This window comes from Harpia harpyja, chromosome Z (assembly GCF_026419915.1).
Source record: "Harpia harpyja isolate bHarHar1 chromosome Z, bHarHar1 primary haplotype, whole genome shotgun sequence".
Classification (NCBI taxonomy): Eukaryota; Metazoa; Chordata; class Aves; order Accipitriformes; family Accipitridae; genus Harpia; species Harpia harpyja.
The window spans coordinates 16,703,105-16,723,623 of record NC_068969.1 but is presented as its reverse complement, the minus strand read 5'-3'; the positions used below and the strand labels follow the sequence as shown (position 1 = coordinate 16,723,623).

The window sequence follows — 20,519 nt, the reverse complement described above, 5'->3', positions numbered from 1 at the left end:
CCCCTCTCTCCACTTCTCCTGTCATACTCATTTTTCAAATCCTGAAAATTTGTCAGGAGGAAAGGCAGCCAGCTCTGAGAAGGTGCTGCTTAAAGGCAGATGTCACCCCAGACTGAGCAAATATCAAGCCAAAAGGAAGTACAAGGCTTAAAATGGGAATGGTTTTAAATACGAAATGGTGATCAGGCACTGCAGCAGAAGCAAGGACAGATGAAACTATCATCTTCTAACTCTTCACTAAGAGGTAGAAAACTGGTAGTCTGGAAACGATGCCTGGCACACAGATCCCACCTGATGAGGAAGGAGCCAGGGCTGCCCTGCCTCCTGCACCGACACGTGCTGGGGACTGCTGGCTGGACTCAGGCGTGCACAAAGCACCTCACAGATTTCCACAGCACTTTTCTTTGGGAGGAACAATCTCAGGGATGAGACATACTCACACATCTGATCTGATCTATGTGTGATCTTGCTGGGCACGTCAGTTCAGCGTAGCATCTGCCTGGAGCTGGAGGATGCGTCGCCTGCCTCCTTTGCACAACGTGTCACATCCCTTAGGTGAGCCCTGCAGCCGTGGGAAGCTGGTTTTTGTTCTGAGTTTCCCTTGACCTTTGAATTCCTCCTGGCTACAGCTGCTTGCTTTTTCTCTGCCTGGGGCTCTGCCTTTCCCCTACATCTCCACTGCACAGCAGGACTCACACCCTGTCCCAGTCAGGCTGTGGTGCTGCAATCATTGCACTGGGCAGCCTCTGGAGAGACCAGCAAGGATGCAGTCCAGGTGAAAAAGCATCTTTTTTCTAAAAATACCCAACACAACAGAGCTGGAAGTGCAAAGGAGATGCTGGAGCGTGTGGCTGGGACCGATGGGACTCCCCTCCTGGCGGGCGTAAGCTGAGCATTAACACTCAGCCACTTCCCAACACCACTCACTGGCAGGAGCTGCTTTTGCTGTAGGACAAACTCAGAAGCATCTTTATATTCTGAAAAAATAAGCTCATTCAGGCTTGGTTTAAAGACTGGGAAATTGCAACCAGAGGCTTTGGTAACAGACATTGCTTAAATTTAACCTGTAGATTAAATTACAATCCATTACATAGAACAAATTAAATCAATGCCACGTTAATGCTGTAGTGGATTGCACCGTGTATCCTGTGACAAACATGACTGCAGCAGCTGCATCAAGAAAGTCCTGGACAACGGCAAACGGCCACATCATAATCTGACATGTTAGTATTATTTTTTCTCTTTCCTTTTTCTATTGTTACACAGGATAATGTGGTTGGTCAGAAGAAAGAATTATTTCCTGCAAGAAAATGAAAATGGCAGATCTCTGCAACTAATTTTTCAATGAGACAGTTTGAAATGAGATATTACTTGATATCAACTGAATCAAGCAGAAGAAAGGCACTTTATTTATTTACTGTTTCTGTAGGGACCCCTTTATCTTGCCTGTTCTACCTCTGCTCTGTGAAGATTTCCCCTCCTTTCCTCACTGTTTTCTAGGGAGAGATGAAAGGTCCCAACAACCCCCAAATGAAGAAGATTAATTTCCTTTGATGTGGAACAAGAATTTTTCCTTCTGTAACAATTCATCAGTTCTGAATTATGCAAACTTAAATAAAACAACTCACATCTCCTTGCAGCAGGAAAATCTTTCCCTCAAAACCCCGTGATGCTAAGATTACCTTCCTACAGTTTAATCTTTTGCTTACCGTTACTGTAGTTGTTTCCTCTAACAGGTACAGCCTTTCTGTGCTGGTGATTTATTTTCCTTTCTGTTATATTTTTCTGATGCTCTTTACTGGTGGCTTTCAGTCACTTAAGGACAAGTCTCAGCCAAATGTCTGGTTTCTGTCAGTCATAAAACTTTACATTTTTCTGAAATCCAGAACTAACTCATTCCGTACATCAGACCTCACTAAACTCCCCCTGCCTTCCCTTTCAATTGCTCTCCTCAGACCAAGACTTCGGAGAAATACTTCCTCTACCTTAGCGCAACCTTATCCTTGCAGTCACGGAGGAGAGAGTTGCCCATGGAAGGGAGAGTGTGCCGCAGCCCTACGGCCCGCAGATGCAGAGACCTGACCCAACTTCATCCCAGCGGAGGATCAGCACACAGCCCTTCACAGCCTAGCAAGACCAAGGGGTATCTCACAGGGCGTGATGCACGGACACCTTGAACAAAATAGCTCTCACCGGCTTTACAGTCTTGATTTATGAGAAAGCAAAAGCACAGCAGCACTTGCTTTTTATCACAAGCCTTCAGGAATCAGTAAAAAGAAAAATAAAGGCACAAACAGCCACAGCTTGACGGCTGCATAGAATGATAACTAGAAAGTGAGGAGCCTCATAAACCAGCGTGCAGACACGAATGAGCTGGGAGCTCAGGTAATACTGGAAAACCAGCCACGTAAGTCTCCAAAGGAAAATAATTGGGCTAAACTCGGCAGTAATTAGCAATAAGCAACCTTCCTGGTTAGACTTTGGTCAGGGACATGGTTTTATTTACCTGTTAGGATGATGCCTAAGATCTCCTCTTCCCTTTTTTCCCCACCGATGAAGCTCTGTTGTCACAGATGTATGGCTTGGACCCCAATCCTTCAACATATTCATTATTTGTGTGAACATCATCACTGCAGGCAGTGGGGGCAAAGCAGGGAATCCCACAAGTACATACAAGATTAGGACTAAACTCCACCTGCATATAGTCTCTGTTACCCTTGATGATAAAAGTTTAAATCACCATTAAGATAAAAAAAACAGGTGAATGCAGAGATGCTTTGGACATTGGGCCATTTGGATCTCCCAGACCACGCCACAGCCTCAACCACCAAAAAAGCAAGAGGTTAAGACCTACGCCTGAAAACGCTGCAAATGCACACTTACAATTAGAGGGCCTCTATTGTTTTCACGGTACTTGTTCTGGAAGAAGATATAAACCACGGTGGCAGCCAGCGAGTAGAGGAAGGCGAAGACTGCAATGGTGACGAAGAACTCCGCCGAAGAGGAGAAGTCCCCTATCAAGGACAGCTTTTCTCGGCGCTTGCCTTCACAAGTGGGAGCATCGAAATTCACTTGATGCAACCTGGAAAACATCCCAAAGAGCAGCAGGTGAAGTACAGAAAAAGGAAACTGTTACCTGAATAAAGAAATAAATACATTTGCTCTGCCTCCCTATCTCATTCCTGATGCACATTGATCCCCTGCTTGAATAACTGGCCCTATAAGTAGTCTGTGCTCTTCAGAGCTGCTCGTACACGTGAGGTTACTTCCATGTGAGCATCTAGGTGAGACTGAGGACCTGAACACATGTTTTAATCAATCTCAGAGAAAAGTTGATGTTCCAATGTCTTGGTACAATCCCCCCCTTCCTCTCTGGGGTTTTGCCACGGCAACAACTGAAAAAAGATAAGATAGGAAATGATTTGATTCTCGAATTCTTATAATCAAGGCAGCAGAAAACAGGTCTTATCCTCTATATTAAGGCCATGGGATACCTGTGTTTGGAAGCTCACGACTTCCTTGTGTAAAACCACCTAGTGCACAGGTACCCGTGGCTGTTAGCCCATGGGGCTGTGAGCCATATAGTGCCTCTACATTAAAAGCTTTTAAAACCAAGCGGCAGCAGAAATACGCAACTTGGGTCAAAGAAACAGTCCACAGGCCCTGGTTTAAGCAATCAAAGCCCTAACCTTGTACTCATGCGCTGTTTGCAAGCAGCGACCGAGCTAATAGATCTGTGGTTCTGTCTGGCAGCTCCTGCCAGACCCTTTTTTGCTGTAATAATTTTAATTTCTGATTCACAAAGAGAAAGGGGATCCTTGGAGAGGGTACTTTGGCAAGTCCTCTTGCATAGCCCAGATTAGCATCAGTGGGGACATGGGGCCCCATGAAGGATCACGCTGTTCTGCTTCACGCAGGGAGAGCGGAGGGGATGAAGCCAGCAGCAAGTTAACGGCAGCAGTTAAAGAAGTTATGATCTGGTGCAGAGAAAAGATGAGGCCTTCTGGGAGACATTCCTCTGCTCAAGGGCAATTAATGTGTGCAACAGCGAGCCAACGGCAGCAGCAGCCATGAATATATGACTAAATAAAAAGTTAGGTCCCCAGAGGAAAACAAAGTACCCGCAGTAGAAATCACAGAAGATGGATTAATGGACATTGGAGGATTGCATGACTTTTTGCTTTTCCTGGTCCAAACTAAATGTACCCGAACGCGTAGGCAGAACCTTTTCATCAGCGGTTGATGCATAACGCCGGTTGTTTGCCTCAGGCATTGTCTTCCCTGAGCTTCTGCCCCTATAGTAGTGGCGGGATGAAAACAAGAAACGCGTCTGCCTAGATTGCGGAGATGAGCAGCGGCTGACTCGCCTCCCCTACGTGAACACAGCGAAGTCTGATGAAAACCGAACACACAAGAGAGAATCTAATGCTCATGATCAGACAGTTTCCTGAGTTGGTTTCAAAGCTTCCTGGCATCAGTGCATACACACTTTTCGTCAGGGCTTATTGTTCTTTCCTAAAGGGGGAGAAGAAAGGGGAGGGAAGATTTCCTAGTGCCTGTCATGCCAATTTTGCAGCCTGAAGAGAAAGTGGGTTTGTTTTATCCATCACCAGGATTATGGAAAGATCTGAAAGGCATGATTTGCACGGTCAGAAAAGAAAGCTTTCTCTGCTTTCCTCACGCTCAGCTGCTTGGGTGTTGTATTGACACAGAACGAAACCAGGAAGCCGGTTCAAACCCCGTTGAAAACAGTGGCAGCCTCTGGGGAGTTTTGGATCAGGAAGAAACTTGACCCCATCCCTCCTTCCCCAGGGGAATGCAATGCTGTGCAGCTAGAGGCTGTGCTCATGGTCCTCCTCAGGTCCTTATCTCTACTTCAGGGCTCGAGGCTGGGTTCAAGCCAGGTTTCACCACCTTCCACCCAGCCCGTGGGTCTGCAGCCTGGGGCAGGCAGGATACCTGCAATGGTGTGCAGAGCCAGACCTGGGGACCACCCTGTGCTCCCATCCACTGGCAGACCCAGGGTTCCCCAATCAGCCCAGACTTTGCAACACAACACAGAGGCATTCAAGATTGTGTGTTTTTTTGTTTGGTTGGGTTTTGTTGGTTGTCCCCCTCAAACCACCAAATGCTTAAGTAGCGTTTTCTGGCTCTTAAATAATTAACCGTGTTTGCTGTGTTTGAACTGCCACACTCGGGTACCACAGCTGCTTTTTTAAGGGCCCCGCTGCAGGATGCGGTATCTGCTTTTCCAGCTGAGCACAGCGAGAAGGCTCCGGCCCCTCACGGGAAAGCCAGGCTTTGCTGCGATGGTGGGAGCTCTACGGTTTTATGTTACCACCTCACACTGCAAATAGGCTTTAGAGAATTGCTCTGGCCCTCACATTACTTGCACAAGCACTATGGAACTGGGCCGAGTTACATTAAATACAATCCAATTGCTTTGGGGAAAAAAAAGAACAAGGCAATTCTGTGTGCATTTTATTGTGTAAAACATGACTTTAGGGTAGTATTTTTCTTCTTCCCTGGAGTCCTGAAATAGCACACCAGGCAACGCATGGTGTTGCAAGTAGCAGTTCAAACTCCTGCACGTACCAAAGATGAAATAACTTAAGGAATGTTTCTAACCAGATTTAGACTGGGAGTTGCTGCCCACCCCCTGCCCCTCTGACTGGCCTCAGTCACCACAGCCCCATCCAGTCTAATCACCAACAACCCACCAGCCTTTCTGAAACATGGTAAAGTAACTGAGACCACTTTCCTTTTCTATTCCCTGTTTTCCTGACTGCACCTTAGCTCTGAATCATAAGCCAGAAAAAAAATGTTCATATATCATATTAACATCTCACTCGTATCTTCCCAGCAGGGCTTTTGTGGCCAAGCATCTGTCGGGGATACCAGATCACAGAAGCCTTCTCCTATCAAGTTATTTTTATTCACTTGCTTTCTTTTTAGATTTCCCTAGCCTCTTAAGAGGATGTGCAGTAATTGGTGCCTCTTGTGGCCACCTCACCTCTGCCCAAACAACCAAGATCTCACTTGTGCAAAGGGCCCCAAAATAGATCGTGACTCAGACCTGGGAAGAGAAGACGTGGCAGGGAAGAGAGATGAGTGAGCCAAGCCCTGGGGTGGTTAGGGTGGATGCTGACTTCACAAGATGCATTTGAAAAGTTTCTTTAAAGCAGGGGAGGATCAGTGACAGAAAATCCAGTTTTACTAATCGAAACCTCTTTGATCTAGAATGGCATCTCAGAGAGAAAGCTCTGATTTTTCCACCGATGTTGCTGAGTCAGCCTTTCTGGGGGCAGGGTGGCTTGGTGATGACTCACAAAAAATTAATTGCCTCTACCTCTGCCTCCCACTTTTGATGTAATTCTACCTGTTCTGCCTTTTACTTCCTTGTGACTTATTCTTGTTTCATCTTCTCTTATCTCTCATTCTTTACACTCCACCTTTTTCTTCAAGTCATCCTTGGCCAGTGTCTTCCTTCTGCTGCTTTTCTTACCTCTAGCACCACCCCTGCATTTCACCTTTGCCTCTACATGTCCTAAATAAAATCAGGAGCCCCAAGAGTGACCCTTTGCATTTTGTTAACATCTGAGCAATACTGTTGGGCTGCATTAGCAGAAGTGATTTTTCGCTGATTGATGGACCATGCAAATAAGGAACACTTCAGTAATAAATTTACCTAATTAGGGAAAAAAGTAACGAAAAATCTTTCCCCCCTCAAGTTCCTCTAAAAATGAGCTGGACAGTGCTTTTTGGCCTGTATTGTGCTAAGTATTGTTATTAATCGAGAAATAAAGCTGATGACTCAGGAATGTGACCTTGCACCCCACACTCAGCAGAGCGGCACTAAGGTCAGCCTTGCTGCTCATCGCTACCAACACCATCCCCTTTGCCTGCTGGGTCTGTTTGCTAACAACAGCTGCCATTGCCAAGCCATCCAGGTCCGAATTCCCTCAAATTCACTTGAATCTGAAGCAAGTCCACCAAAGGCAGTCAAGTTTCACTGATGAAGTCACAGTAATTAAAGGCTTCTGAGATTTCTTCTACCATTTGGCAAACTTTCCGTTGCCGTGGGAAATATGATGACAAGACAGCTCTATTGTCTAGCTTGACAAGATCAAAAGAAGGCAGGAATGTTTTACAGTGAAAAAAAGGATTTTTACATTGTTCCACAATAGCGAAGAGCAGCTACGTTTTCAGACACTAATTGCCCCTGCTCTGAAAACAATACATGAAGCCAGACACACCGAACAAAGCCACAGCTGTGACATGTGCGTGGGGGAGCAGAAGCTGTGCTCTCTCCATGTAAATGTGAAGTTGCTTTTCCTTCCTGAACTTCCTTAGTCCAACATTCAAGCCACGATTTGCTTTTAATTATAGACCCTCTTTTTTTCAAGCAGCCTAGTCCACCTGATAATCCTTGAGCACAAAAATGGTCAGAGCCAACCACCCCAAAGACCTGTCTTGTCCCATGTCCCACTCTACCAGCAGATACAGAAGAGCCCAAGCAGGAGAGTATGCACAAAGTGATCTAAACTTGTCTGACTCACAAAACCTCCCCCTATAGCAATGCACAGAGGGCTTAGACTTGAAACCAACAGAACATGGAATTAACGGCAAGTACGTGCTCAAGTATTATTGATGAACCGGCACAGATTTCCTCTCCTGGGCTTTGATCAGTGCCTGGATTAATAAATAACAGATAAAGTTCTGCCTCCAAAAATTCTCAATGGAGGTTAGTGTTTCTCCATTCCTCTACTAGGATGTGGTGAAAAACAGGCAAAAGAAAAAAAAAAAGCTATCTGTTTTGGCAGGTTGTCCTATTTTCTGAAAATAGTATCTTGTAGTCCACCCCCCAACCCATCTACGACATGCTTGAGCAAAATCTGCAACACCCACACACGTGCTTGCAAAAATCCAGAGATCCATTATCCTTTCATTGGGCTTTATTTCCCCCTCGCTTGTTTCTGGTAGTCAAACTGTCAATTGTATTTACTGTCTGCAAAGCAATGAGAGAAATACACCACGGGAAATTAGTTACTGCAGGTAGCGCTCATGGAGGAATTTGTTGCGAAATGTTTATCTTGGCTGATAATCTCCAAAATGAGGGAAAAATGAAATTTCAAAATATAGTAATGAAATGCTGAAATGCACAGGGCCCCTTAGCAAGTCAAACCGCTCTGTCGAGGCCCAAGAACATGACAGTGGGTTTTGCGTTCCTTTCTCTGGGATACAAAGTAAAGGCATTTCTTATAGTTAGCCCTGGAAACACTGCGAGTCCCTCGTTTCAGAGGACTATGCTGATGTGCTTTCACACCGGTGCCTCCAGCCTGTCAGTCTCTGGGCAAATGCCCCTTCTCAACATGCCAAATATGGATTTTTCATAGGTTTAGTGGAAGAACGCTAACAAATGGGAGCCTTTCCTCTCACAGAAGAGCCCATCATTCCCATAAGACTTCCCTAGAGATATCACCTGCATGAAGAAAAATATTTTAAAAGTAACCTTTAATACTCAGGTGAAAGTAGAAATCTGCCAGAGAAGAAAAGGTCTTTTCTTTAATGAAATCGAGGTCTGTTGACTCTTCTAACACTCTTCACAGCCTTCCTCAAGGAGGAAGCAACGCACACAGTGCTCTTCACTGCAAAGAACACTTCCCCCGGTGCTGGGCATCCCCGCATGTTCGGTACTAAATCCTGGCTATCTGAAAGGCTGCCCACACAACAAGGAAAAGGCTTCCCTTCCTTCCAGCCTTTGGGAGGGTGGATGGAGCTGAGCTCTGCAGCTTTCTTCTGCTCCCCCCAGGCCTGCTCTCTGAGGACAGACTCCTGAGGGGGCAACCCTGCAGCAATGAAGCCATGCTACGAGCTCTCATACACACCGCCAACTCTCGCAGAGCGAGCCACTGCCAAGCAGTTGCCCTCTGTCCGTATATTTTGCCAATTATAACCATTATCCAGTAATTCCCGTAGGATCTGAATCTTTGCACCCAGGCATCCTGGAGCTGTTGAAGTTAGTCTCTTTTTGAGGCAGCCAGCCTGTTAATACCACATTTGAACTGCTCGAAGTCATTAATGCTGAAGTTCTCTCCAGCCCTTCAAAGGCCAATAGCTGAAATGTTAACAGAGCCCTGGACAGCTGTGGGGATGCGATGGGCTTAGCCCAGCAGTGGGACAGCAGGTACCACGGAGGCGACGGCTCCCTGGCTCTTTTGCACCTGAGATGTTCTGGCAAAACCAGAGTTTTCCACCCCTTTGCTAGCAGCGACAAGACTGTTTCTCACCCGAAGCCTGCTCTCTAACAGCTCCTTTCCCAAGATGAAGAAATTACCATTTACTTGAGCATTCCTGTCCCCCACCTTTCCCACTGCCCATCTGCCATGATGCATATCTCAGTGCTGCCTGCATGTGCCACAGCCATTTGAAACTGTGAGGTGCTTATCGATATTTCCTAACTGTCCCAGCAATTTTCCATACCTCACTCTACCAGCCCCCAAAAAGCAACACCCCCTCCAGACTCCCCAAAGGTGCCTTCAGTACCCTCCTCTCCTTGGTCTCCTCTCCTTCCAAAGCAGCAGCACATTAGTTTCTACCACTTACCTATCCCTACGAGATCAGTTCATTTTTCTCTGGTGAGAGGAAACAAAAATAAAATTCTCCAGCTCACTCAGCAATCCAAGCTTGGTCTTTTGTTTCTTTGCTTTCTAAAGGGAGAATGAATACAGTTTGCTAGTCAAAGAGTATTTGGAAGTATTTAACTTTGAACTTTTGTCCTCTCAATGAAACCTCTCAATTTCTTCCCAAAAATATCCCAGAGCCCATATCTCTCTAGAATTATTCAACGCTACCAGTAGTTTCACACAAATACATACTTCATCTTGCAAACATTTATTCCTGACTCCTGGCCTGGACATTTGAACATCCTAAAGATCTCCTCTTTGTCACAGCTGCCTTTAGTGGCTTATACCCATCCAAATGCATGTCCAGAGCAGCATCACCAAAAAACCCCAGAAGGTGCCGCTGGGAAGCTGACCAGGAAAGCTGTAGCAACCTATATTCTTTTCTGGTTTATGTCCAGTCAAAATAATGGAAAATATTCCTCCCCCGCCCCATATTTTTGATTTCTTTACTTGTCACGTTCCCAACCCTCACTCGCACATAGCTGTTGTGCAAACATTTGGCCAGTACTATTTTCCTACAGTACTGTTTTTAATAGGACAAGCTGTCAGCCACAGTTGCTGTCTCAACACACTACGCTGTGTGCGCTGCGCTGGGAGAGGTGGTAATTCCCCCAGCGCCCGCAGCTCGGAGCAGGCACACCACGATGCCCACCCAGAGCTGCGCGACACGCACGGCCTCTGCTCCATCCCTCTCCACCTCGCATCTCTTCTCCTGTTAACACAGCAAGTCAGAGATGCTCAGGTCTCCAGGAAGGGAAGCTACAAAACCCTTCTGAGGATGGGGTCTAAAGACATCGGAATAGGGACAACCCCAGCAGTGGTGGGGAGAGGGCACCAGTGCCGCATCCACAGCTTGGGATCCCTCTTGCAGGACCTGCTCCCAGTGATTGCATTCACAAAGCTCTTGGAAAACAGCCTGCGTAACAGCTTTGTTACACTCCCGGAGGAACAAACGTCCCGGACGCGTGCCAGCCATAGCAATGAACCTCCCCAGACTGTGCACGTAACAGTAATGCAAGCCCTAGTACTCTGCCGTAGCACCAAAAAGGAAATAAAACGGCTCATTATAGAACACGCGCCACCGGGAGCGCTCGGAAAGCTGAGTGGGTGATCCCAACCCCACTTCCAAGCCTACATCTAGACCCAGATTTATCTCCCGAGATATTTTCACAGCTCTTCTCAGAAACACATGCTTTTCCTTGCTGCGCGAGCAGAGCATAGCACTCCACTGGTCTTTACAAACCCAAATACCTTCTCAGATTGGGTACTTACATTCTTTGTGGTACAGACTGGTGGCATTGCTCTCTGATTGCCCTTCGCTGAGCTATTTTCTTGGGGCGAACTGCTTCCTAGTCACTAGGAAGCTTAGCTACTATCTCTGAAGGAAGGTAACCCTTGATTATCTTAAAAAAAGTCATCGTGTCCATGCAACAACACAAATTAGGAGGCCTGGAAATGCCACAGGCATGAATTTGCATTGCCACATACCCGGTCCGACCATGAGATCCTGACTGAACCTGTAGCTCTGATGTCCCTCCTGCTGCCCTCTTCTCTGGACAGACATAGGAATCAGCTTCCAAACTAACAAGCCCCTGTGAGAGCAGAACAAAAGCTTCCATCTTTTTCCATCTACAAAAATCTAAACATCTAGACATATAACATAAGCAATAGAAAGCATAAAGCAAAGGCCTAAAAAACAGTCATTGAATCTAATAAAACCATTTCTGAGAAGTGGGTGTATCAAATCCCCAGGCAGCGCTTTTGCATGGAGCGATGTGAGATTGCTGAGCCTCCCCTTCCTGCACCCCAACACGCTCTGCTGCTGGTCGCATCGGTTCGTAACACTCACGCCAACTCCAGTCCACCCCGCCTTTCACAATCAAATGGGCTACGAGCTGCAAGTAAAATCAATCCAAATTCTTGGGCATCACCTGATGTTCAGCCAGAACCACCTGAAAGCATAAATCCTTTGCCCTGCGAGAAGCAGGGTTCACATACGGTTCAATCTAGGTCTATAAACCCTGAAAGCAGCAATTTCACCTCCAAGACCAGCTGAGATAAATGCAAGAGCAATTACAGAAGATGGAGCAACATTTATTCCTTTGTATTGTATTTTAACATTCACTTTGTATTTTAACTATAATTTTCCCAAGTATATTGTCCTAAGGTACTTAAAGCAATCAAATCAAGTCCTCTGTAGAGTTTTACAGCATGACTCCAATAAAACTCCCAGTTGAGATATTTTCATTCGAAGTACACATCAAATCCTTTTCTCAGGGAGCCCACGGGCTCGGTCGCAGGCTGAGCAGCACACAGGGCAGGAGCCAAGGCAGACCTGCAGGTCTGCCGACAGACCTGCGGACAAACCACCGGCACCTTCACACTGAATAACCCATGAAGTGTCGCTTCTGGGAGTCCAGACAGGACAGTGAGAGGTACCTCACTGAGTGGGGTTATGCTGGATGGGGTTGGATACCCACCCTCTCCAGCGTCTATTGAATAAGAAGAAATATTGCATTAAACTCTTGGCAAATACATTCGTGTAGAAGCCAGGTGTGAGAGGAGACCAAAGACATCCCACGCATCCAGTTCCCTACAGTCCTGGGAAAACCTTCAGGGCTGCTGCACAGCGAATGCACATTTGAGGTCAGGAAAAAGGGGAAGGACATGTATTTGATTGTCCCCTAGCTGGGTCACCACACACTGTCTGGGGTACGGGATCAAATGCCAAACAAAGCAAAGCTGAAGGGCTTCTGCTTTGGTTGCTTTTGTACTAGCAGCATGAAAAAGCACAAGAAATTTGCAAGGGAAGTTGTAAAAAGCCTGACTTTCAGAAAAAGCCTTTGTGGCAGGCACAGATAAAACACCATCACCGCACAATACCGGAGAGACTAGTCATGAATATATATTAAAAATTCAAATCATGAAAATGCCGCATGTATTAACAAATCCAAAAGTGACTTCCACTTTAAGAACAAATTCTGGCTAAAGTATTAATGAAGAATTTTTCTGGCACTAAAACAGTGTTAAGCATAAAATACAGCCTCTATGAAGCAAAATAAGCCAGTCTGGATCAATACCATCCAAATTCATCAAGAATCCAATTGTTTTGAGTGCCAAAAGAAAAGCTTCTACAATTTAACAAAGATTTAAGAAGCAGTGTTCTCCCTTCTCTGCTTCGGAGACACCATCTCCAGAAAGTTGCTACTACTTTCCTTCCCCATTTACTTCCCAGCCAGCTGTGCATCCATGAGCTCTGTGTTCATGCAACGTTTGTGCATGGATGTTCATAACAGAAGACAACAGCTGAGCATTCTGAAGAGTTGCAAAGCAAGACAAGCCTCCTCTACGGCGCTGGGTCAGCACTCAAGGATGTATTTGCTTCAAGTTTTAAGGGATTAAAAACTACAAAGTAGAAGCTGGAGAACAGAGGACAGCGGCAACTGAGAAGACCTCAACATCTGGAAAAGTCATCTTGTATGCAGAGCTGCTGTCCCGTGACAAGCTTACTGGCTGGAGCAGTCAGCCTCTCCCTAGCTGTGCAACAGACTGGGGACTTTACAGTTTCACAAATATTGGCAGCCAGACCTCTTCCTCTCACCTACTCAAGCAGCATATCATTGCGCACCATCCAACACACCAGCAGTGTGAATGAGCAAAGACTTTGCCACTTATGTAGCCAGCCTTGGGCTGTGGCCTCTTGGCTGTGTACAAAATAAGTTTGGTACAGAAGCTAAGCCATTCAGATCAGCTAGCAAATTGTGGGGGCTGTGGATGATCTCCTCCTTCGTAGGACACAGTGCATCGGTTGTGCTAAGGACCACATGCACAGGGTCAGCCTCAAAGAGAAGGTGAAGATGTGGCTGTATCAGATTTCTGGTGGTTTTCTATAGATCTCATGCAGGAACAAAGCATCAAGTGACTGGAAGCATCTCCCAGTCCCTCACTGCTGGAAAGAGGATACTTGCATTTATCCACAGTTCAAAAAAAAGTGCAAACTGGCAGTAATAACCATCATTTGGCCAAGTTGCCAATCTCGAAGACTTCTACAAAGTGGGTTTTGAAGACTGTAATTGGGGTCAGGAAGAGGCACTCAAAACTAGAAAAGCCAGGAAGTCATCCTTATTTTTATCTGTTTTAATCATATCAACTCCCTGACAACAGGAATTAAATTGTACGTTGTTCTCACAGCCAGCCACTACTGCAGACCACAGCTGTCCAAGTACAAAAGCACAGACATTTTCTCCTATTCTACTATCCTCTTGGTCTAAAGACAGTATTCCCAGAGCCAGTGTGGTCCTTGAAGACCCTGGACACTGGAGAACACCAATTTGCAGATTTTAATTACTTCACTAGTCTGTAGCCATGCACAAATAAACAAGAATCATATCAGGGCTCTGAATTATGACATTCACTCTCTAATAATAACTAGAGCTGGTTACAAAAATGTGAAATATTCTTTCCTATTAAAAACTATGTTCATTCAAAGCTAAAAAGAAATACATTTATTCTGCAGACCTGTATCACCTTTTCTCTGGCCCAGGAGACAATGTAAGAGCAAACAGCTCTAACTAAGGCAATATCTCATTGATTAAAGCGCTCAAGCTTGGCTATGTGAGCTCCTCGTTCAGATTGCTTATGGACTTGCTTCAGTACAGAGACTTGACCAAGGTGTCTGATGCCCTCACTGACAGGGAAAGCCATGTGCTGGGGCCATGCCTTAAATAGCTCAGAAAGTTCTTGCGTTCATATCACTATGGAATAAAATCTTTTTACTGGGTTTCCATTGGGGAAAAAAAAGATTTCGAAAAAAGGGAGCTGCAGTTTTCTCGACAGCTGTATAAATTACCAGAATGTACGAATCACAACTAAGAACAAAAACCCAACATCTGTATTTCCTAGTTAAAAACACATCTTAATGCTTCAGTCTGCTTTGCACCATTAGGTCACATTAAATATGAAGAGACTTTTGTGAAGGTGTCACAATTAGAGATATCTGTATCCTGAAGGATTTATTTCCTGAATTTTGCTCAGCAGGATGCAACATTAGGCTCCTCACTTGCATCATTTCCAGTTTCCGCTCACAGTAGTTAAAACCTAGAAGTCCTTGTTAGGCAAATCTATTCAACAAGAGGCCAACATTAGGTATAAAAAGCACTGCTGAGATCAGGGTTTGAAACTGTTGTGGAAGAAGATAATTAAAGCCATGACCGAGCCCTTAGTGCCTATCCTAAAGAGCCAGTTTATATAATCGGGGTATTGATGAAAACCCCCAGCTTCCCTGATGTATTATTGAACACCTTTCCTTGTCAGTTCAGATGTTAACCCCAGATCTGCAGTCCTAGATGAGGTGGTCACAGTTTGGCAAGAAAAGGGACTAAATTGACACAGCTTTCATGGACCAACCAATTGCAGAGCCAGAAGGGACCGCTGCAACGATGCAGCTTGTGCTCTTCGCTGCTGAACTTCACCCCACCATCCCTGCAACTCCCATTTGTGCAAAAGCACAGCTTTTCAAAAGGGACCACGTTTTGATCTAAGGAGTTCCAGGATGGAGATTTCTCCCTTCGTTAAGCTTGAATGGGTCACGCAGAGTTTAACTAGCACCTCTCGCCTTCCCGGGAGCTCTGCCAAATCCACCTGAGAACTGGGGCATCTACATTTTGGCACAGAGCACACCTGAAGCTAGTGCAAATTCTGCTGGCTTGCTTTTGCTTCCATCTACCCTCAGAAGTGTTATGAGGCCACAATTTGCCTTTGCAGAAGGGGCATCTTCTGTGTGATGAACACGTGCAAAATAAAACTGTAACTTTAGGAAGTTAAGTGACTAGATGACTTTATTCCTTCCTATCTCCCACCCTCAACTGGTATGGCAGTCCAAGACAGCTGGGAGGAGGAGAGCCTGCCATAGTTGCCTGAAAGTCAGCATTGCAGGCAACTACTTAGGTTAAAGACTTCCTATTTATCAGCAGCTCCTGGTCTCCCAGCCATAATAGACATTTATAATCTTTTGGCCAAAATGTTTTCCACTGAATTCTGAAGCAAGATTTACTACAAACGGATAATAAAAAACAAAGGCTAGTACACTCTGGCACAGAAATGTGCTAATATTAATAGAGGCTTTTTCCAAAGAAAGATAGTTGCAAAGCACAAAGAGTTAGCTGCTTTCTCCTTAATTATCATCTGTAGCTTCTAAGTAGGCAATTTAGATCTGGCTGTCATATTTCAAATGAAAGACTAGCCTACCCATCGCATGCAGATGAGGCGTACGCTTTAAAGGATGCTCAATGGGAATGTCTTTATTCAAACGAGTTGCTTATAGAGTGAATGAAAAGCTCCCATAAAATAAAATTTCCTTTTCCTTCAGAAGCAAGGATTACTTCAAGAGACAGTTTTACTAGCACACTGGAAAGATACTAATAGGTGATTTAAAATAAAATGGAAAACAACATTTGTTTTGCTCGCTGCTGTGATACAAAGATGTGCACAGACATATTCTTTCATCAGGCTTTCACGTTAGCACCACCAGGCAATCCCATTCTGTCCCACTAGTAACTATGGCTCAATTCTCCTAACACCTATGCACTTACTTACCTTAGCCATTGGCTTAGGTGAGACTGTGTTTAAAATTTAATCAGGGGATCCTCTGGGGCAATATTTTCCAAGTAGCTTACAGGATGAATGCCACAAGAAAAAGCAAGATATACTCCAAATGAATTCCCATGCAGCATTTAACTTGGGGATACCCTGTGTATGTAGGCTGGCCTAAAGCACCTCCAAAAGCTAAAGGCAAGGAGATTTTAGTTCAGGATCTGCCTGAGGACTTCACAGACAGCACACTTGGGGGTTGTATTGAAATGCTCCTCCCTTGCCATCGCACTGCAGACCTGTGCAGCCCAACCCCTCCGCTGCTGGTGCTCATCCCTGCCCTGGGCAGCATCGCCCTACAGCCAGGGTCTGAGCAAGGCATTCCTCCCTTGGTCAGGACAGGGATTTGCAGAAGTGAGATAACCACAGTGCAGCAGGTGATGGTATTATAGCAGATAATATCTCTGGCTGACAGTGTGCTGCCTGTCTGTGCAGCACAGCATCACGAGAGAGCTTCTGCTATGCAAAGTTTCATTTAAATCAGTAGCTGAAGAAGCCCAAAGATTTCAGTGCAACTCTGCCAGTTACAAGAAAAACATTAAGTTTGTGACATTGAACAATTATGTAGCGAAAGTCTTCAGTACAGACTCAGTAAGTCAAGCCTGACAACTGAGCTGGCAACCAAAAAAAATTACTTTTAGGAGGATTGATTAAAAAGCACCTTAAAACGATGAATACCAGCAACAAATATGTGCACAGTAGGTGTACTATTCAACCACTTACTATCAAAGTAAAACCAATAAACAGCAAAGTACATGATAAAAATGTTGCTGGGATCAGAAGAAAATAATAAAAATAAACAAATAGGACCTTCACCAGGACCCTTACTACAGAAACAAATCTTGCTTCAGGGCACTTGGATGAGTGACAAATCTAATCTGAAAGGGTGATGGACCGCGAGAGTAACAAATAATTCCAAGATGCTGATTGTTTTTTCCCTGCTCAAAGAATCATTACTGGGGGGAGAGTCAAGCTGATGAACTTCCTAATGTGTGCCAAATTTGCAACAGATAACTGTACCCAGCACAGATCCTAATGCTGAGAAAAATGCTAGCGTGGGACCAGAGAAGTTTTTTCCATATTTGAACTTGTAAAGTTTTGAAATACATATACAGGTATCCAGAAGAAAGGCTGAGTTGTGCTTTAAAGCATGAAGAGGTAAAGAAATCCTTTGTGATGAAACTAGAATCAGGCAGAAGAAAAGAGAGGAAAACTTCAGGTGATTATTTGAAACGGCCTTATGAATATCAGCCTGGACATGGACAAGTCTGGCAGGATAGGTAGAAAAGTGTGGCAGAGCTCCAGGAGATGCTGCTGGGGGGTATTAGGGTTTGGACTACAGGTTTCTTTGCACATTACAGGGTGGCTACAGGGTCACAGATGTGGGTTGCAGGAAGCTTAAATGAATCGGTGTGGTTGTAGATGGAAAAGCATCCACCTCCCCTCTTATTCCCAGAGAGATGGTGGAACCAGATTTGGGTTCAATTACTCAGCAGTCACACTGGAGAGACTCCTCGGCGGTTCCTGCACCCCAGTAACGCAAACCCAGAGCAGGAGCCCTGGCATGGAGTACACTCAGAGAGGGAACAGCTCTGCCTCCCCACGCTAGCCCCGCACAGGTACCCACCACACAGGCTTTTCTCTGAAGGGATCACTTCTCCTGGCCGTGCGTAAGCACCACTTCGCCAGTTTACTCTGATGTTTTTTGCTAGTGATTAATGTACTTACCTGTACTTCCTCACTTTCCCCTTTTCAAAGGGCAAATGAATCCAGGTCCAGAATTAAACTGGGAAAAGAATGTGATTCTGGCAGAAATGAGAAGCAACCACCTTATGCAGGGCATTTCTCTGGGGTTTTCTTGGTGCTCCACAAGTTCCTGCTGCCAGAGTTACAACAGCAGTAAGATAATGCAGGAGCCAAGCACAACTATCATCTTACAGTAACTTTAAACTAATATTAATGCTTTCTTCATTTTTTTAACTGTACCCTTCAAAACTTCCTGTCTGGTGGAACTAATGATTTCTCTTGAATTCATTTACATTGTTTGTTGGAGACTTTTGCAGATTGTAGGCTGGGGCTGAGAAAAACTTCATTAAGAGGGTATGGAGGTGCTCTTTGGTTTGCAGGAGCATCTGGAGCTACCTGCTGTGGAGTGCAATGCTTCCTCAGTACATTGAGGACTGGCCTGGGGCTACATGAATCACTGGTTTGAAGTCAGCTCGGCAATTGGTATGTTTTAATCACACATCCGCAGACCCCATCAGCGCTGGTTTTGCTCCCCTGCATCCTCCCTTTCTTTATCTAAGGTGATGGGCCCCAGAAGCACATGGTCACCAGTGCGATGCCCTGCCTTTCAGTCTGGAAAACTCCCTCCTCGTTCTGATCTTGCTTTAATGGGAACATTTTCAGGCTCCTTCAATCTCATTTCCAAAACATCTGTGTCCTCTTGCTTTGCCAAGCTGTCCTGTTGCACCTTGCAATTTTGTTTACTTACTTAAAACTCTTGACACTTAGTCATCAACTAGCCAAGGTCTAGCAGTTCAACTTCTAGGAGAAAACAAAACCTCAGACTCACAGCAACAGGAATGAAAGCAGCTGGTAGCACGGCTGCATGGCTTTCTTCATTTCAAGGCATGCTGGAAGGGGCAGCTCATAAAAAGCAGCACTCAGGTATTCGACTGCTTCAGTGTCATTGCTGACAGCCACAACAGCACCGTGGTGTCAGATGCTCAGCAGCATCTCTCCTTCCACCTACACCTCCCTCAGCTGTCAGCCAATAATCAGAACGCTGAAGGCATTTGAAAGGAAAATGCCACGTGAATATGGACTTATTCAGACCTGGATGCTAGACAACTAGTGGGAAATTCATCCTACCTACACAAAGCCTCCATGCCCATGCACGCAGGATGAGCTTCAGGGTCACAGTCTTGATGAGGGAACCTGAACTTAAAATGTGCCTGCTTTTTCCAAGGGTACCCCCTGCTCTAATATGAGATGTTACCTTTCCCAAATAATCTCACTTCTGTTTTTAGAGCATCCCCTTTCCATTCTGTGGAAGGAGCACTGGAGAAAAGCAAATTCAGGAGGAAGTCACAGGAATATTTCGATAAAACAGTGAAATGACACCAAGTTCTGCAGGTAGCACTGGGCCAGATTTTCCAGGCACACATCTGCTACCCCACGTAGTCTGTACATCTTTGGACACTTTTTCCACGTGCCTCAGGTTTGCACGCAAAGTTCCAAATTGCACAAAAACTAAGTATCTTCATGCTTCTCCCAAAACACCAGTTGGCTAAGAGTCATCTCCCTTCTCACCTGCAAATTACAGGTATATTTACGCCATGTGGCCAGCCATCCCACTGTACATGCCATACGCCCTATCTGTGCATGCTGAGCACACCCATCCACAGCTGGGAGCCACACAGGCAGTCCAAGGGCCAGCTACAGCCTCAGTTGGATTCCTTCAGCAAATAAACCCTATTTGCATCATCTTTCCGACATGCTGGAATGTTACAGTTAGCCAGCAATTATTTCTAGTTTTCTAATAAGCAAGACTGTGGGAAATTGCAGATCCAGCCACTTCCTTCTGGAAGCGATGGTCAACGTGCCTGGTAAAACAGCAGGAGATACTTGCTGGCTACTTCTCTCCATTTTTATTAACTTTTTACATAAAGTACTATTTTATAATCATGCAAACTAAAAGCACTTTACTGTAGGGTGTATTCCATAATGAATGCTGGAGAAATGACCTATTTGGAAGTGAATCACATTACAAATTCACATAACTCAATTTTCAGGACCCATCTCATGCATACTAAGCCAAAATGAAAGAAAATGCAGACAAGTTCAAGACAAAAAATAAACATTTGTAATACCAGGAAATGTGCCCCTTTGGAGTTATAAACGTGTGTCAAGAAAGAAAAACAGTTCAAGGAATCAAATTCAGTTTCCAGTGTTTGGAATTTGCTATATTTTAGAACATGTTAAAGAAGTAAATGCTATTACATCCGATCTGTACATAGCAATCACAAGCAAAACAGCATGTGATTTCCTAAGGAAGCAAAATAATTTTTAGAGTCATAGTGTACTAGACTTGAGATTGGATTATGCATTCTTTTCTTAATCATCTCAATTCCTTAAAGAAATCACTTATACAGAAGTGAAAGGTTTCTAGAGTGGACTTGA

General features: G+C 45.0%; 1 protein-coding gene across 2 annotated transcripts in view; it reads right to left on the bottom strand.

Moving 5' to 3' along the window:
- SYNPR (synaptoporin) overlaps positions 1–20,519 on the bottom strand; it is a 111,600-nt gene that overhangs the window by 8,748 nt on the left and 82,333 nt on the right. For both annotated transcript variants that reach the window (XM_052778358.1, XM_052778356.1), the window contains one exon: positions 2,884–3,082. In XM_052778358.1, coding sequence (XP_052634318.1) covers positions 2,884–3,082 — 199 coding nt within the window. The remainder of the gene's footprint in view (positions 1–2,883; positions 3,083–20,519) is intronic.